General features: G+C 44.5%; 1 protein-coding gene across 5 annotated transcripts in view; it reads left to right on the top strand.

The window, feature by feature from the left end:
• Positions 1-16,996, top strand: part of MID1 (midline 1) — a 550,482-nt gene that overhangs the window by 496,024 nt on the left and 37,462 nt on the right. For all 5 annotated transcript variants that reach the window (XM_047843917.1, XM_047843915.1, XM_047843918.1 and 2 more), the window contains one exon: positions 7,827-7,934. In XM_047843917.1, the coding sequence (XP_047699873.1) occupies positions 7,827-7,934 (108 nt within the window). The remainder of the gene's footprint in view (positions 1-7,826; positions 7,935-16,996) is intronic.

Below are 16,996 nucleotides of genomic sequence, written 5' to 3'. Positions count from 1 at the left end.
AGTAATTGCTACATGTGAAACATTTTTCAGTGGCGTTTCACGTGCTAGTGCGTTTAGCTCTGAACCACAAGCTCCCCTAGGGTTTCTCTGCCTCGGCACTGGTGACTTTGGGAGCTGGACAGTTCTCTGCTGTGGTGGGGGCTCTTCCAAGCATTGTTGGATGTTTGCTGGGTAGCATCTCTGGCCTCCACCCACTAGATATGAGACGTGGCCCCCAGGCCCCTCGTGACGACCAACAATGTCTCCAGACATTGCCAGCGGTCCCCCAGGAACACCCGATCTACCCCGTAAGAGTCGATATTGAGGGACTTGAGAAATGGAGAGTTTAAGCAAATGCCTGAGAACATACAATTAGGAAGTAAGGAGGGCCTGGCATTCCACCCCAGGAAGACTTTCTAGGGACCCTGAGTTCCGAACTACTGCCTCCCTTAGCCCTGTTCACTCTAAATCTTCTCACCTTGTCTGACGATTTCGCTTTACTGAAAAACGAACAACGTTTCGGATGGGAGCGTTGTGTTTGCTCCTCTTGGGGGGATGGGGGGCGGCAATCCCTTTGTGTGAAGCTTCAAGATTTTAGGTATTAGGAGTGGTGTTCTTGCCGGGCCGTTTTATTGTATTGTTACAGTTGTGTTTCATTTATAAGAAGCCTTTTATTGCCCAGCTCACCGCAGTGTGTTGCCACTTTTAATAGCGTCTCACTTCCTTATCCAACATTCAAGCTCCATTATCTTAGAAACCTCCAGAAAGGAGGATTTTATCGTGAGGTTCCTGGGAGCTGTTTTTTGATCCCACAGCAAAAACATAGCAAGATCCCGTGTGGATAGTCCATCAATATGCAGAATTGGTCTCCTCTGGGCCCAAGCATTTCCCCGCACGTCACTCCATGGTAAAGGCCGGATTATGGTTAGCACCGTATGAAGGGATGCCATCTTTTTATTTTTCTGAAAAGCGTTTCTTGGGCTTTCGAAAGTTTTAGTCAGATGAATAGATTAAATATTACAAAATATTCTCCTGTACTCCGGTTTTGGCCCCAAAGACAGGGACCCTGGGAACTTGGCCACTCTTCCGCCTCTCATCTACTTGAACTATGTCCACAAATATTTGACTTCGGTGTGAGAGAGTTTCAGGGTGAAGATTACATATAAACATATTAGATGAATTACAGTAATACGGTCTGCTCTTACTCAATTCTCCTTGGCTCAGTTTTATATACAAACTCAAGTGTTAGAGTCGCTTTCTTTGTTCCTTCTGGCAGCTCCGTCTAACTTCTGCCCCAGGGTCTGGAATGTTCATCACAGCTGCCTTTGGCAATAAAACCCGAAGCACCCTCAGATCCTCGTATTTCCCTTTGCACCTGTGGGATTGTTAGAGATGTTGTAGCAGAGAACAGTATGAAATAATAGGGTTATTAAGACATAATCTTAACACCGACCCCTTTAAATTTGGATGCGGACTCAAAATTACATGTTCTTTTTTTTTTTTTAATTTTTTAATGTTTGTTTATGTTTGAGAGAGAGACAGAGTGTGAGCGGGGAAGGGGCAGAGAGAGGGAGACCCAGAATCGGAAGCCGGCTCCAGGCTCGGAGCTGTCAGCGCAGAGCCCGACGCGGGGCTCGAACTCACGGACCGTGAGATCATGACCTGAGCCAAAGCCGGACCGAGCCACCCAGGCGCCCCAGAAAATGAGGATTTCTAAAATACATATTAGTCCAGTTTTACCCGTGAGAAGTGGCTAGATACTTTTCCCCATTGATGTTGTCTTCTAAGAGCGCCATAAAATATTTCTAAAGATGTTAAGGCCACATGTGTCTGCAATGTAATAAAACTTAACAGGGCGGGGGCGGGGGGGATCTTTTTGCTGGCCATTGCTAACCACGTGCTCGGGAGAAAATAGCCAACATTTCTGTTATCCTTAACCAAGCTGGGGAATGAGTAAGTGTACCTGCACATCCAACAAAGGCAGATAAGCTTGGCACCCGGTGGCAACTTCCACGGGACTACAACTGACTGCTGGTATCTGACAGGAGTGTTCTGCAGCCGAATGGCCCCCAGCTGAATTCGATCTCAGGGCTAGGAGGCCAAGACAGGAGTGGTGGCCTTCTGTGCTCAATTCATGGTCTGACTTTCCAATCTCTCCTTCACTAGGCTGTCGAGGGTGAGATAGTCGTAGTTGGTCGAAGAGAAGAAGCAGAAGCGCCCTAGGAATAAGAGAGAGTGGGGTGCCAGCTCTACAAGCCAGACTGTTCTTTTGTGTCTTCTGTAATCTCCCCTCTCACTCTACCCTTCCTGCTCTTAGGAGGAATATGGACGATTATGGACACACTCGGTAGTAGGGAAATACAATTGATTCTCATTAATTGTGGTAGTTATGTTCTATAAAGTCGCCAGGAACACTGAATTGGCCAATACTGAACCATCGCTCTTAGGGGAGAACGCACGCGCGCACACACACACACACACACACACACACACACTAACCCCTCGCATAGATGATGTGATCTTAAATCCTGAAAGCAAGTCTCCTGGTAGATTCTATTGTCTTTATTTTATGAAAGAGAAAAAGAGCTTCCAAAGTGTTAACTGACTTGCCGGAGGCTGGACCACTGACGGGTGCCAGAATTGGGACTCCAAGCCCATCCATCTGGCCCCAGAGCCAGACCTTCTTACTCCACACTGCCCTACCCTTATTGTCTCCACCCTCGGACTATGGAAGAGCTAAAACAAGAAGGCTGAGCGTGTCCTTGTTCAACCTCAGCTGGGTGCTGGCAGGGTGACTTAGATTTTTTTTCGGGCTCTGAGCGTGCCCAACGTGCGTGTGAAAAGGCCACAAGTATTGATTTCGGGTTACAAGTGGAGTTGTTAATTTTAGCGAGCGTACACATCGCAAATACGGAAGCTGTGAATACTGAAGGTGCGCTGTAGAGTTTGTGAGGAGGTCCCTGTTAAAAGCAGAGTTGGGAGTGCCTGCAAACACCCTTGTCTATATTTTATGGCTGGTTCCTTTGCACCCCTTCGAAGACTTCTCAGAGAATTCTTGACTGACCTTCAATAAAACGGGCCCTACTCTCAGGCACGGGCAATCACATCACCCTCTTTAATTTCCTCTATGTACTAGTCATGAGCCGAAAGTTTTATTTATTTCTTGACTTGTTCAGCCTGTTCCCCTATGTTTGTATGTAAACTCTGTGATAGTGTGGACTTTGTCTGTGCCCAGCGCTGGAGTGCTGCCTGATAGGCTCTCGGAACCCCGTTGCGATCATTTGAATGAATAAATGATTAGATAGGTGAATGAATCAATAGTTGTATGCGTGTCTTTCAAAGTGAGGGACGCGAGTGTTTTATAAGAATAGGCTTGAGCTTGCATAACATGGGCCGTCCCGCTCGCAGCCTCAGATAAGGCGTCAGGGCCTAAAAATGGGATAATAACACCTGACAGAAGACTTGAATCCTGCCAGGATGCAGATGGGATCTGACTTTAGAAGAATTACTTTAGAGATGAAGTCAGTACTAAGAACTAGGGACAAGGATGGGGGGAATGATTCGTCATCCCTAATTATCTTCATCCCACTCTTGTCTTTAGGTGAGGGACCAAGAAGGTGGACATAGAGGTCTATGAAAGAAGGTTTGAGGCTTGTTTCTTGCATCCTTAGGTTGGCTCTACTCAAAGCGCTTGTATTAGCCTTCGTGATTCTGAATCAAAAGACGTGAATCAGAAATCGAAGGCTGAAATCATAACCAAGAGCCGCCAGCTTCCAAACCAAACCTGTGAACTAGAAACACCTGGACACGCTGCGAGCGACCAATAAACCCGTATTTGGGTTCATAGCCCATATAAGAAATGAAATCCAATCAAGTCATTAACTTCTTTTAAGTGACACATAAAACAGCAAAACTGTGGAAAACTTCTTTGTAGTGGGAGAATTTTAGAAATACAGGATAGCATTCAACTTCTTTTATTGTACCTTTTGGAATAGAAGAATGCTAGAGTTACAAAAATTTGGAAGCTTCATCAAAGTTTCAAAAGAGATTCAACTTTCCCGGTTTCAAAGGAAAGTCAACTCTGTGTTTTTTGAAAGATCTAAGGGACATACTTGGCCTAAAATGAATGGATCATGTTTCCAACTTTCTGAGAAATTATATTTTGGGCCAGTGGTGGTTGTGGTATCAGCTTTCCCAAAACATAGTTGGCTCAACAAAGTAGATTTCAGTCTACTTTTTTTGTAAAACAAATCTATCCATCATGAATATCAAATGGTCAGAATTTGGATTAAATCAAACCCCATGCTAGGATGGCAACTGGGACACTTTTCCTCCCGCGGAGTAACCCAAATCCCAATGATCTTGAGAGCGAAATGGACCCCAGACTAAATCATAGTCTATTAACAAAGCTACTTCTCGATGCAGATGATACTACTTGAGATTTGTCTGTGACTTCACAGTGTTAGCTATTTCCTCAGATATTAGTTCATGTATTTACCACAATCATCCCACGTGGCTGAGACAGCAGATACCGTTCCCCTCATTTTATAAAATAGGAGAATTTTGGGGCGCCTGGGTGGCTCAGTCGGTTAAGCGGCCGACTTCAGCCAGGTCACGATCTCACGGTCCGTGAGTTCGAGCCCCGCGTCGGGCTCTGGGCTGATGGCTCAGAGCCTGGAGCCTGTTTCCGATTCTGTGTCTCCCTCTCTCTCTGCCCCTCCCCTGTTCATGCTCTGTCTCTCTCTGTCTCAAAAATAAATAAATGTTAAAAAAAAAATTAAAAAATAAATAAATAAATAAAATAGGAGAATTTTGAAACGGTTATCTTCCTGGACTTTTCCAACATCGACCTCTGAGTAGAGCTAGTCCTCGACGCCACATTTCCTGACACCTACCTCTAGAATTGTTAGTGAGGTTGGACCCAGTTCAGTCAAAACCAGAATGTCATTAAGCACAGAATATGTTAGCAACATCAAAACCTGAGGACTTCACGATACGGTCAATTGATTTTTTTTTTTTAATTTTTTTTTTTAACGTTTTTATTTATTTTTGGGACAGAGAGAGACAGAGCATGAACGGGGGAGGGGCAGAGAGAGAGGGAGACACAGAATCGGAAACAGGCTCCAGGCTCTGAGCCATCAGCCCAGAGCCTGACGCGGGGCTCGAACTCACGGACCTCGAGATCGTGACCTGGCTGAAGTCGGACGCTTAACCGACTGCGCCACCCAGGCACCCCCGGTCAATTGATTTTTGACAAGAGTGCTAAGACACTTCACTGAAGGAAAGAATCGTCTCTCCAGTAGACGGTGCTTAGGCAGCTGGCTATCCAGAAGTAAGAAGGCACAGTCGGACCCTGCTTGGAAGCATGTGCAAAACCTAACTCAAAATGGTGCATAGACCTAAATGTAAGAGATAAAACTTCTAGAGGAAAACAGAGGCCTAACTCTTCATGACCTTGGATCGGGTTGCTTAGCTATGACACCAGAAGCACAGATGACAATAGATAAATAAGTAAATTGGACTCTATCAAAATTGTCACTCTTGGGGCTCATTCTAGAAGATACTTTTCTGTGGGTTTTTTTTTTTTTTTGCTGTTTATTTTTGAGAGATTGAGACAGAGCACAAGCAGGGGAGGGGCAGAGAGAGAGGGAGACACAGAATCCGAAGCAGGCTCCAGGCTCAAACTCATGAACCACGAGATCGTGACCTGAGGTGAAGTCAGACGCTTAACCGACTGAACCACTCAGGCACTCCTCTCAAAGATACTTTTCAAGTATAAGGTGCTACTTTCCAGAAATTTCACTCTCTCCATCATAATGTGCCCATGGTTTCAATATGATTCCTTCCTTTTCACAGCTCAGTTGTAGCCAGTTATTACATTCAGTTAGAGGTCAAAAGGGAAGACAAGAAATTTCTTGAGAGTAGTGGCATTTTGAGTAAATATGTCCATGGATAGCTGAGTTTTTATTTGGGAATCCTCAAGGGAAATTAGAAATGACAACATAAAAGTCATGGTAAGAGAAACTGAGTCCAGTGGTGAACCTCCTTGAAATATTAGCCTGAGTTCCACATTCTGTACTTACCCATCAAAACGTCTTTTTTTTTTTTTTTTTAATGTCTGTTTATTCTTGGGAGAGAGAGTGAGACAGAGCGTGAGCCGGGGAGGGCCAGAGAGAGGGAGACACAGAATCCGAAGCAGGCTCCGGGCTCCGAGCTGTCGGCACAGAGCCCGACGCGGGGCTCGAACCACAAACCGTGAGAACATGACCTGAGCCAAAGTCAGACGCCTAACCGACTGAGCCACCCCGGCGCCCCTCAAAACGTCTTTTAATTTTCTCTTTTGTTCATCACATTCAGCAAGCATGTTTGCGTGCTAATCTGACATAGGACCTGATCTCGGGGTTTGCTGCAAATGGCCAGTGACCATTATCTTCTCAATAAGAAGATGTCTTGGGGCGCCTGGGTGGCGCAGTCGGTTAAGCGTCCGACTTCAGCCAGGTCACGATCTCGCGGTCCGTGAGTTCGAGCCCCGCGTCAGGCTCTGGGCTGATGGCTCGGAGCCTGGAGCCTGTTTCCGATTCTGTGTCTCCCTCTCTCTCTGCCCCTCCCCCGTTCATGCTCTGTCTCTCTCTGTCCCAAAAATAAATAAACGTTGAAAAAAAAAATTAAAAAAAAGAAGATGTCTTGAGTAGTCTCTCTCCTGCGTCTCATAATAATCAGGAATAAAACGCAAGGAATCTTGGCCTCTGGAAACAGGACGTGATTCCTCTGAACAGCCATCAGTGGATATTTATCCTGAACTTCTGACCCTACTTCCAGTTTATCTCATTCATAGAGAATGGAATTACTCCGATTAAATAAAGTATCCCAAATCAGAAGGGCTTAATGACTGGGCCATGGCTCCTCCCTGAGATATGGTAGAGTAATCAATGGTGCCATTGTCATTCTCTGTAACGCTGCAACTTGCGTGCTGGGTTAAAATCATAAAACTCAAGCATGCTATCTCCATTTCCCACAGCTGTGATTTTGGGGTCTCTGCGAATAAGCATTTCAGAATTGTCAAGAGGTGGAGGAAATAGCGTGTGCAGAGTATTTCCCAAGCCCAGTTGCCAAGAATGAGCTAATTGTCACCCCGCCTTGCATATAATGAGTCTTGAAAACTTCAAATAAGGGCCATTCTATAATGATCTACCTTTCCTGGAGAATGGCTCATGTTCATTGTAGAATCTTGATCTTTCGGACGTATACCAGAAGTAAAATTTTAAATTATGTCATAAGGCGAATAAAATATCCAACCGTCCTTTTTCTTTTTTGGTGTCTTCATAGTGACTAAATGCAAAGTTGATGTCTGTATTTAAAAGAAGAGTTAAGTAAACATGATATAGTCTTGCTACGTTGCATTTGGAAAATGTGTCCGATGGACGTTAATAGTAGTCTGTCCTCCATAAAGGAATAATATTCGTTCATTTTAAACTTACTTTTTATGTCTAATAGGCCAAAATTCCACCCTCTTTCAAGATATAGAAGAAGGAATTGCAAATATATCTCAAGTGTCGATTTCCAACTAATTGGTAATAGCTGTGTATATGTTGTGTTAAGAAAGATTCTGTGGCTGAGTATGGCTTAGCAGAGAAGACTGCTATCATTGGATAATAGTGTTTTCCAAGAGTGTAAGGAAGGGAGTAGACATGTAAGTCCTATATTTTCCATCTTTGTATAATTGGAAAAAGAGTTAACATTTAAAGTATCTTTTTAGTGATTACCAGAAACGTAGTAGTCTACGTTAAAGAGCATTTAACAGAAAACAAAGGCCAAATTAAATGCTCACCATTCTTTCTGTCCTATAGGTCAATGCGTCACGTCAAGAAGCCAAATTGATGGAAGAGTGTGATCTTCTCATTGAGATCATTCAACAAAGACGGCAAATTATTGGAACCAAGATCAAAGAAGGGAAGGTATGATTTCTAGGGCAAAAGATACCATATTCTCCTGGAGAGGATGTCATACTCCCATGCATTTCAATAACTTAGGAAATATTGAATACCCCCTTTTTCTATATTTTCTATAACCCCCTCTTACGTCTTTAAGACGTAGCTCAAAGTCCCTTGGTTGACCTTTTTTTTTTCTCTACCCCTTTCTTTGTATTATCATGGTCTCCTATGCACATCTGTAATACAAGGATTGCATTACATTACCTCGACTCCATTACTGAACTCCAGAGGGCAGTGTGGAGCTCTGGTCTGTTACAGCCATTGTTTTCTTTTCTTTTTTTTTTTTGTTATTAAAAAAAAAATTTTTTTTTTAACGTTTATTTATTATTGAGAGACAGACACAGGATGTGAGCAGGGGAGGGGTAGAGAGAGAGGGAGACACAGAATCTGAAGCGGGCTTCAGGCTCCGAGCTGTCAGCACAGAGCCCGACGCGGGGCTCGAACTCACGAACCGTGAGATCATGACCTGAGCCGAAGTCGGTCGCCCAACCGACGGAGCCACCCAGGCGCCCCAGCCCTTGTTTTCATCTCTCTTCTCTATGAGAAGGTGGGTTCCACAGAGGAAGAGTTCATTTCCTATTTATCGCTATATCCTAGCAATTATCACAGTATTAAATAAATGTTTCAGGGACTCAGATTTTATATAGAGATGGCGAAGTGTTTTCCCATGCCTTTGAGCGAATTCGGACAGGTATAATTTTGTGGTGGCAAAATTCCTGTAGTTTCACTGTATCATATATCCCTTTGTGGATATATGAATAGTAATTCTTTTCTAATGTTTATATATTTAAAATTCCTACGGTTTTTATTGAAATACTTAGGATCCATTTTATTTTACCCGTTTCTCTGCCGCCCTCCAAAGGTGATTTTGTAGCCATTTTAAAAACGGGGGGCGCCTGGGTGGCGCAGTCGGTTAAGCGTCCGACTTCAGCCAGGTCACGATCTCGCGGTCCGGGATCTCGCGGTCCGGGAGTTCGAGCCCCGCGTCGGGCTCTGGGCTGATGGCTCAGAGCCTGGAGCCTATTTCCGATTCTGTGTCTCCCTCGCTCTCTGCCCCTCCCCCGTTCATGCTCTGTCTCTCTCTGTCCCAAAAATAAATTAAAAATGTTGAAAAAAAAAAAAAATTTAAAAAAAAAAAAAAAAAAAAAAAAAAACGGAAACATTCATTCAAGATTTAACTACTGCCGCTCATAACCATACTTTCATGAAATATGTATAATTAAATTAAATTAGCAACTCTTAAGTGGTGCACAGAGGTAACGATAGCCAATATATGTGTTCTCTGTTCTCTACAAAATTTCAAAGGTCCGTTCAATATTGTATCATATTTTAGGTTACTTTGTATAGGTTGAAAGCTATTTATACAGGTAAATTGTGACGGTGATCAGAGACGTCAAAGTGAAATCAAATCAAATAGTTCTTGAAGCTGTTTACAGTGAATTAACAAATTAATGTGAAACCAGTCCCTGGCCAAGAGCTGACTCAGCTGTGTTGAGAAGCGACTTTTCCCCCCATACACGCTGTACAACTTAGCGTCCGCCTGGAATCCTCGCGGGATGTATTTCCCCTTCCATTATTGTGCACCACCTCTCAAGGCTCGTAGTAGTTTCTTATTGCTGCTGTAACAAATTACTGCAGACTGGGTGGCTTAAAACACCCAGATTTGGTGTCTGACCTTCTGGAGGTCAGGAGTCCAAAATCAGTGTCACTGGCCTTAAAGCCAAGGTTTTGGCTGTGCTGTTTCCTTCTGGAGGCTCTAGGGCAGAATCCATTCATTGCCATTTCTCGGCTCCTGGTTTCCTTATCACATCACTCTGTGCCCTTTGCTTCCCTCCTCAAGTTTCTTTCAGCCTCTCCTGGTTCTCTCTTCTAAGGACCTTTCTAATTACACTGGGATCACTCAGAACATCCAGGATGATACGCCCTCTCTCAAAGGTCCCTGCCTTAATCACATGCGCAATGTCCCTGTGTCATGTAAGGTGCCATAGTTCAAAAACTTCTGGGATTAGGATAAGAGCATCTTTGGGGGCCCTTAACTCAGCCCGGCCGGCACGCCTTTCCCTTGCTTAACTTCCCCGCATGACGACCTCTCTCATGAGCCGGATCAAGATAGTGAAGGGGTGCACGTGTAGTGACAAGAGCACATAGCAAAGTAGGAAAGCAAAGAGACATAGCTGGACCCAAAACAAGAGAAAGGTCTCCACGGGCCAGAAATGGGACGAACCTGCAAAGCCGCGGCTGTGGCTAAAACACAGGCTGGTGGAGACTTGGTCTGGAAGAGACCGAAGCAGCTCCGCCTTCGAGTCCAATGGGTCAATAGTTCTTGATGCCTTGGGCTGAAGGGTACAAGTGCTCCGGATGGTATGGGGGACTGAAATCAGGCTCATTGGTTCATGCCACGGGCTGTATGAGGCTTCTCGCTTCCTTAAAAGACACCGAAAAGGATTCTTGCCAACCTCTACCTAGGGTCAGAGTTTTTAGCAAACTTCAGGCCTGGGAGTCTAGAACAAGCCCGTTGTCAGGTTAGCGCCTGGCTCTGCACTATTTCTGACACCCACACAGAAGCCTCAGAGAGGCGGAGGTAATACCGGGTTCCCGAATGAGGACCCCCGCGGGTGAGGTGAGGGCGACTGACGGTAAACCCGCTGGCCGGGGTGGGCTAAGCAAGGAGGGCGGGGGAAGTAAAGATTATGGATAACTCCTTCCCTTTAAATCTGAAACTCAAACCACAGTTCTGGAGCATATAAGGAAAGCTTGCATTTCTAAAAATACAGCCGACAAACTCAGCAAAGACATTACCTCACCCCAGGTGAAATTCATTTTATGGGAAAATATTAAAAAGATGTTTAAAGAAATAAATGAGGGCATAACTTTGATTTTAAAAGAGCAAAAACTTGTGAAACCACAAAAGGATAGAAAATAAGAGAGAAAGAAATAGGAAAATAACAAGTTAGCAGTTTGGGAGGTAAAAACGTAGACCCTGAAACTACAAAGAAAACTTGGCCATGAGGGGAATTTGGAAACTGCGTTTTAGGCTCCCCGTAGGAGGGATATCCGCATGTAAGAATATGAAATTCGATCCATATTTCATGCCATATACAAAAATTAAATCTAATTGTTTTCAATATTTATTCCTTTTTTGAGAGACAGAGAGAGACAGTTGTGAGTGGAGAAAGCACAGAGAGAGAGGGAGACATAGAATCCGAAGCAGGCTCCAGGCTCCAAGCGGTCAGCACAGAGCCCGTCGCGGGGCTCGAACTCACGAACCGTGAGATCGTGACCTGAGCCGAAGTCGGACGCTTAACCGACTGAGTCACCCAGGCACCCCCCAAAATTAAATCTGAATGGATCATATACGTAATGTGAAAGACAACGGGACAGAACTTGGAGGTGCCTGGCTGCCTCAGTCGGAGAGGCATATGTGACTCTTGATCTCGGGGTTGTGAGTTCGAGACTCACGTTGGGTGGAGAGATTACTTGACAACAAAAAAAAATCTTCAAAAAAAAAAAAGAACTTCTAGAAGAAAGCATGGGAGGAAATCCTGGTGAACCTTGAGTTGGGCAAAGATTGGTTTATACAGAATGAGAAAAAAACATCAAAGAAATCTTTACAAATTAAACAGATCATTCTAAATTGTATTTCATCAAAAGTAAAAACTCTTTATAAAGCACTGTCAAGAGAATGTAAAGACAAGCCACGGATTGGGGACAAATTTTTATCTAAATCAAAAAGTATTTGTACGCAGATATATAACAACTTCTAAAACCTCGTTAGTGAGGAAATAAACCATACCTTTGCCAAAACGGATGAAAGATTTGAATAGGTACTCTACCGAGGGAGATGTGTGGGTGGCACATAAAAACATGAGGCGATGTTCAAAATCATTAGTCATTAAGGAAGTCGTCAAAAAAAGTCATCGGGGCAAATTAGAACCTCGGTGTGATACCCTTCTTACCTAGTAGAATGGTTAAAATTAAAAAGCTGGACCATAGCAAGTATTGTTGAGAATGTGGAGGAACTGGAACTCTCGCATGCTATTTATAGGAATGAAACAGTGCATTTGGGAGAACTGACAGATTTTTAAAATTTTTTAATATTTATTTATTTTTGAGAGAGAGACAGAGTGCAAGTGGGGGAGGGGCAGAGGCAGAGGGAGGCACAGAATCTGAAGCAGGTTCCAGGCTCTGAGCTGTCAGCACAGAGCCCGATGTGGAGCTTGAACTCCCGAACCGTGAGATCATGACCTGAGCTGAAGTCGGACGCTTAACTGACCGAGCTGCCCAGCCACCCCTGATAGTTTCTTTTTTTCTTTTTTAAATATTTATTTATTTTTGGAAGAGAGAGAGAGAGAGCGCGTGTGTGTGTGCGCGCGTGTGCGCGTGCGTGCATGTGTGCATGAGAGCAGGGGAGAGGCAGAGAGGGAAGGAGAGAGAATCTCAAGCGCGTTCCACGCTGTCAGCACAGAGCTCAGTTTGGAGCTTGAACCCATGCACAGTGAGATCGTGACCTGAGCCGGAATGGAGAGTCAGACGCTCAGCCAACTGAGCCACCCACACGTCCTGAACTGACAGTTTCTTAAGTAGTTAAACGTCCACTTACCATATGATCCAGCCATTCCAGGTGTTTACCAAGAGAAATGAAAGCATATGTCCCTATAAGACATGTACATGAATTTTCATGTGAGTGTGAAGGGTAAGAGCCCCAAACTGGAAATGAGCCAAATGTCCATCGACAGATGAATAAACAATTTGGGGCGCATCCATAATGAAATACTATTCAGCAACAAAAAGCAACAAGCTACTGATATATGCCACGACATGGGTGAATCTCAATAAATTATGGTGAGCGGGGGCACCTGGGTGGCTCAGTCGGTTAAGCTCTGACTCTCGGTTTGGGCTCAGGTCAAGATCTCACGGTTCGTGGGCTCAAGCCCTTTGTTGGGCTCTGCGCTGACATTGTGGAGCCTGCTTGGGATTCTCTCTCTCCCTCCCTCTCTGCCCCTCCCCCACTCACTCTCTCTGTCTCTCTCAAAATAAACAAGTAAAAAAATAAAATAAAAATAAATTATGGTGAGTGAAGGAAGCCAGACAGAAAGTAGTATATTCTGCATGAATACATTCATATGGAAGTTTAGAAATAACACTTTCTAATAATCTACAGCAACAGGAAACAGATCAGTGGTTGCTTAGTGACAGGGAGGGGTGGGCAGGACGAATTACCAAGGGGCTCTGGGAAAACTGGAGGCATGATCTATGCGTTCATTGTCTTGAACGTGGTGACTGTTTCCTGGGTTTATGCATATTTGAAAACTTTTAAATTCGCACGTTAATTATGTACAGTTTGTTATCCGTTAATTGTATCTCTGTAAAGCTGTTTATTTTTTTAAAAGTTTATTTTGAGAGAGAGAGAACGAGCGAGCACAAGCAGGGGAGGGGCGGAGAGAGAGAGAGAGAGAGAGAGAGAGAGAGAGAGAGAGAATCCCAAGCAGCCCCTGAGCCGGCAGCACAGAGCCTGGCTCAGGGCTGCATCTCACCAACCGTGAGACCACGACCTGAGCCGAAACCAAGAGTCGGATGCTTAACCGGCTGAGCCACCCAGGCGCCCCTCAATGAAGCTGTTTATAAGACAATTGCATATTTATATGATGGAACAGTCTTCAAAAATTAAAATTAATGAAGTAGGGTGATATGTATTCATATGGACAAATCACAAAAATATAAACAAGATTTACAGTACTTTTGTACGGAACGAGAATTGTTATATAACATTGGATAAACTGCAAAAAAAAAAAAAAATTCCCATACAGTGTTTGGGCACGTTGTGCATGCTTGGGAGTCACCCACGCTGACTTCAAAAAAGGTGTTTTCCTCTCAAGAAGGACTTGAGTGAAATTGGGGAGGGACACACAGGGCTTCAATGCTATCGATAATATTTTACTTCCTTTTGAAAAATCTTACGCTAATATGATGAAAATATCGAGATTTGGTAAAGCTGGTCCTGTGGATAGGAAATTTGCCCCTATTCCTTGAAAAATTGTGCGTGTGGAATTTCTCCCTTTTTTAAAAAAGTGCCCAGGGACATTATCTCAGAAGCTGTGTTAGAAAGCACACAGTACTTGGGAAGGATGAGGCCCAGTTTGGCTTTCTCTTGAGTGACTGCTTTGGCATATCGCCAAGGAATAGTTGATCCCCAAACTCGGAATTCACAGTGACTGGGTCCCTGGCCAGGGTGTGTTGGCGTAAGAGATACATTTTCAGGAAAAGAGGAACATGGGTACCTACACCCTTTAAATCTGAGGTGCTGGGCAGGGAGGGCAAGCGTGCCTGAGGACCCTGAACGCAGAGAAGGGGCTGGGGGGCCCTCTGAGTGGCGCTTGGAAGTGGGGAGCTGGAGGAAGCGCCAGCAGGATTTGGGGGATCGTGGTGGTGAATTTCATCCACCTCGCGCCTTTGCCACCATGTGTCTCTGGTGCCGACACAGACCATTGCTCTCAGACCATTGTGCGTTCTTTGAAATACATAGCTTGGCAGCCTTTGTACTTGGACGGACTGGAGAGTCTCAAGCCATGAGACTCCCTGGGAAAGAATTGTCTTATCTCTTCAGTAGTGGGAGATAAATTTCATGTCAACACACGAAAAGCTGGCACCAGCCTCCAGATGAAGCAGATCACATGCATTATGTTCAGGCACGGGTCGATGGTAGAAAGCTGTAGCCGCAGAGAAAAAGGGTCCCTCGTCCTCACTGCTTTTGTGTACTCTAAATCTCCAGAATTTAAGATAATTAACCAGACTACACGTTCGGGCTTTTCTTCAGCCTGATTGAAATGCCAAGGACCGGCTTCCTTGGCCACTCAGGTATTTGTGATGACTGAGGATCAGTTGCTAGGACATAACAATGTTGGGGTGGAATCCTGCAATATACATAAAAGCACACGTATTAAAAGCATTTAAAATGCATTTCAAGAAAAACAAAGGGCTACTTTTCAAAGCATGCGTAAGGTATAAGAAACAGCCAGTAAATCGCCATACTGAAGCCGGTGTCCCCAGTCAAAGGAGATCCACCAGGCGGGATATTTCCACGATGAGTATGGAATGAATTCCTGAAATTACAGTGTGCAATCAACACTTCCCAAAGGAAAAAAGAGCAGGGCCAACTCGGAAAAATTTCCCCTGCGGCAGTAACACATAATATAAAGGATCTTCTTATGTGTCAGGATCTAGTGTTTCTTTTCAAAAATCAAATTTTATTCATCTTGTCAGATTTTTAAAATAATACATGAAGTGTTTTCTAACGAAGAAATTAGTGTTTTGCCAAACGCTCCGTGTCTGATCCCGAAGGGCTGTATACCAAGTAGGGTAGTGTGTCCCAGAGTGTGGGTCCAATCAAGGCCATCTGATCAGAATCGTTTCAGTTAGCAAACTTTTTTTGTAAAGGGCCAAATAATAACTATTTTTGATTTTGCCAGACAGTTTCTCTTGCAGAAGCTCACCTCTGCCCAGTGTTGTAGTGTGAAGGTAGCCACAGGTGAGTCCTAAATGAATGAATGTGGTAGTGTGCCAATAAAACTTTATTTACACAGACAGGTGTGTGCGGAGTATGGCTCACAGACCATAGCTTATGAACACCTAACTTAGAGCGGTATTTTTACCTTTTCTTTTTTTAACTGGAACTCACAGTAAGAAATACATAGGACATCAAATCCAGCTTGTGTGCACGTGCGCGCGCGCGCGCGCGCGCACACACACACAGAGTTTTGCAAAACCTAATTTGCCCTTTGTACCAGAAATACACTCTGCTACTTTCTTTCCTCCTCCCCTCTTCTATTTAATGTTTTATTTTTTTAAGTTTGTTTATTCTGAGAGAAAGGGAGAGGGAGCGAGCGCACAAGCAGGGGAGGGGCAGACAGAAGGAGAGACAGAATCCCAAGACAGCTCTGTGCCACCGGCACAGAGCCGATATGGGGCTCGAACTCACGAACCGTGAGATCATGACCTGGGCCAAGATGAGGAGTCGGGCACAACCGACTGCGCCACCCAGGCGCCCGTCTTCGACTTCGTGTTTTCAGGGCTAGTTTTCATCATACCTGTACCTCATTGCCTGTTGAGATGCAGAATCCCGCTGCTCTGCCGGTGACAGCTTCTTACCTAGGATATTGAGACGTGAGCCCCAACGTCTGTAGTTCTCTTTGCAAAAGATCCCCAGCAGCTTCTTACGCACACCATTTTGAAAAGCTCTGATCCGGTGTGTCAGATGGAATTGTACACTTGAGTTAAAATTACAATTATTCCAACAATTGTTTTCTGTGAAGCATTCCTATGTGTTCAAAGGAGGCTCTCATTTTGGCCTGTTTCAACTTACGCATGACCGAGGAGGTTTTTTTCCCTTCTCTTTTTAAAAAAAATTTTTGAGAGACAGAGTGCAAGCAGGGGAGGGGCAGAGGGAGAGAGAGAGAGGGAGACACAGAATCCGAAGCCGGCTCCAGGCTCCGAGCCGTCCGCAGAGAGCCCGACGCGGGGCTCGAACCCACGAGCCTTGAGATCGTGACCTGAGCCGAAGTCGGACACTTAACCGACCGAGCCACCCAGGCGCCCCTCCCTTCTCCTCTTAATGTCACTTTTAATTTCCAACATCATGATAGAAGAAAAGAAAGAAGAGACTAGAGTTCAAGCATTGTTAGATGTGTGGTCATGGGATCACTGACCGGCATACTGAAAGGATAAGTGATTGACACGAAGTTATTCCAAGGGAATATTGCGACCTTATGTGTCTTTTGTTAGAATCGTATTAAACATCTTTAATTCTGCTGTGTGATTCCAAATATTCCATTCACTTGGTTTGTTCGAGGGACTCTTCAGTGACTTTGCTTCCTCTGGATGTATTCACGTTAGAAGCTGAATTCAGTTTGGTGCCAACTAAGCGTCACTTCGTTCAGCTCACGACCACGGTTAATCCGCTGCGGGGGGTCACTAGAATTCTAATGAGTGAAGCCTTTTGCCAGGCTTCGTATCATATACCGTTTGCTCCA

Source organism: Prionailurus viverrinus, chromosome X (assembly GCF_022837055.1).
Source record: "Prionailurus viverrinus isolate Anna chromosome X, UM_Priviv_1.0, whole genome shotgun sequence".
Taxonomy (NCBI): Eukaryota; Metazoa; Chordata; class Mammalia; order Carnivora; family Felidae; genus Prionailurus; species Prionailurus viverrinus.
Note: the sequence above shows the minus strand (reverse complement) of the source record. Positions and strands in the feature narration are given on the sequence as shown.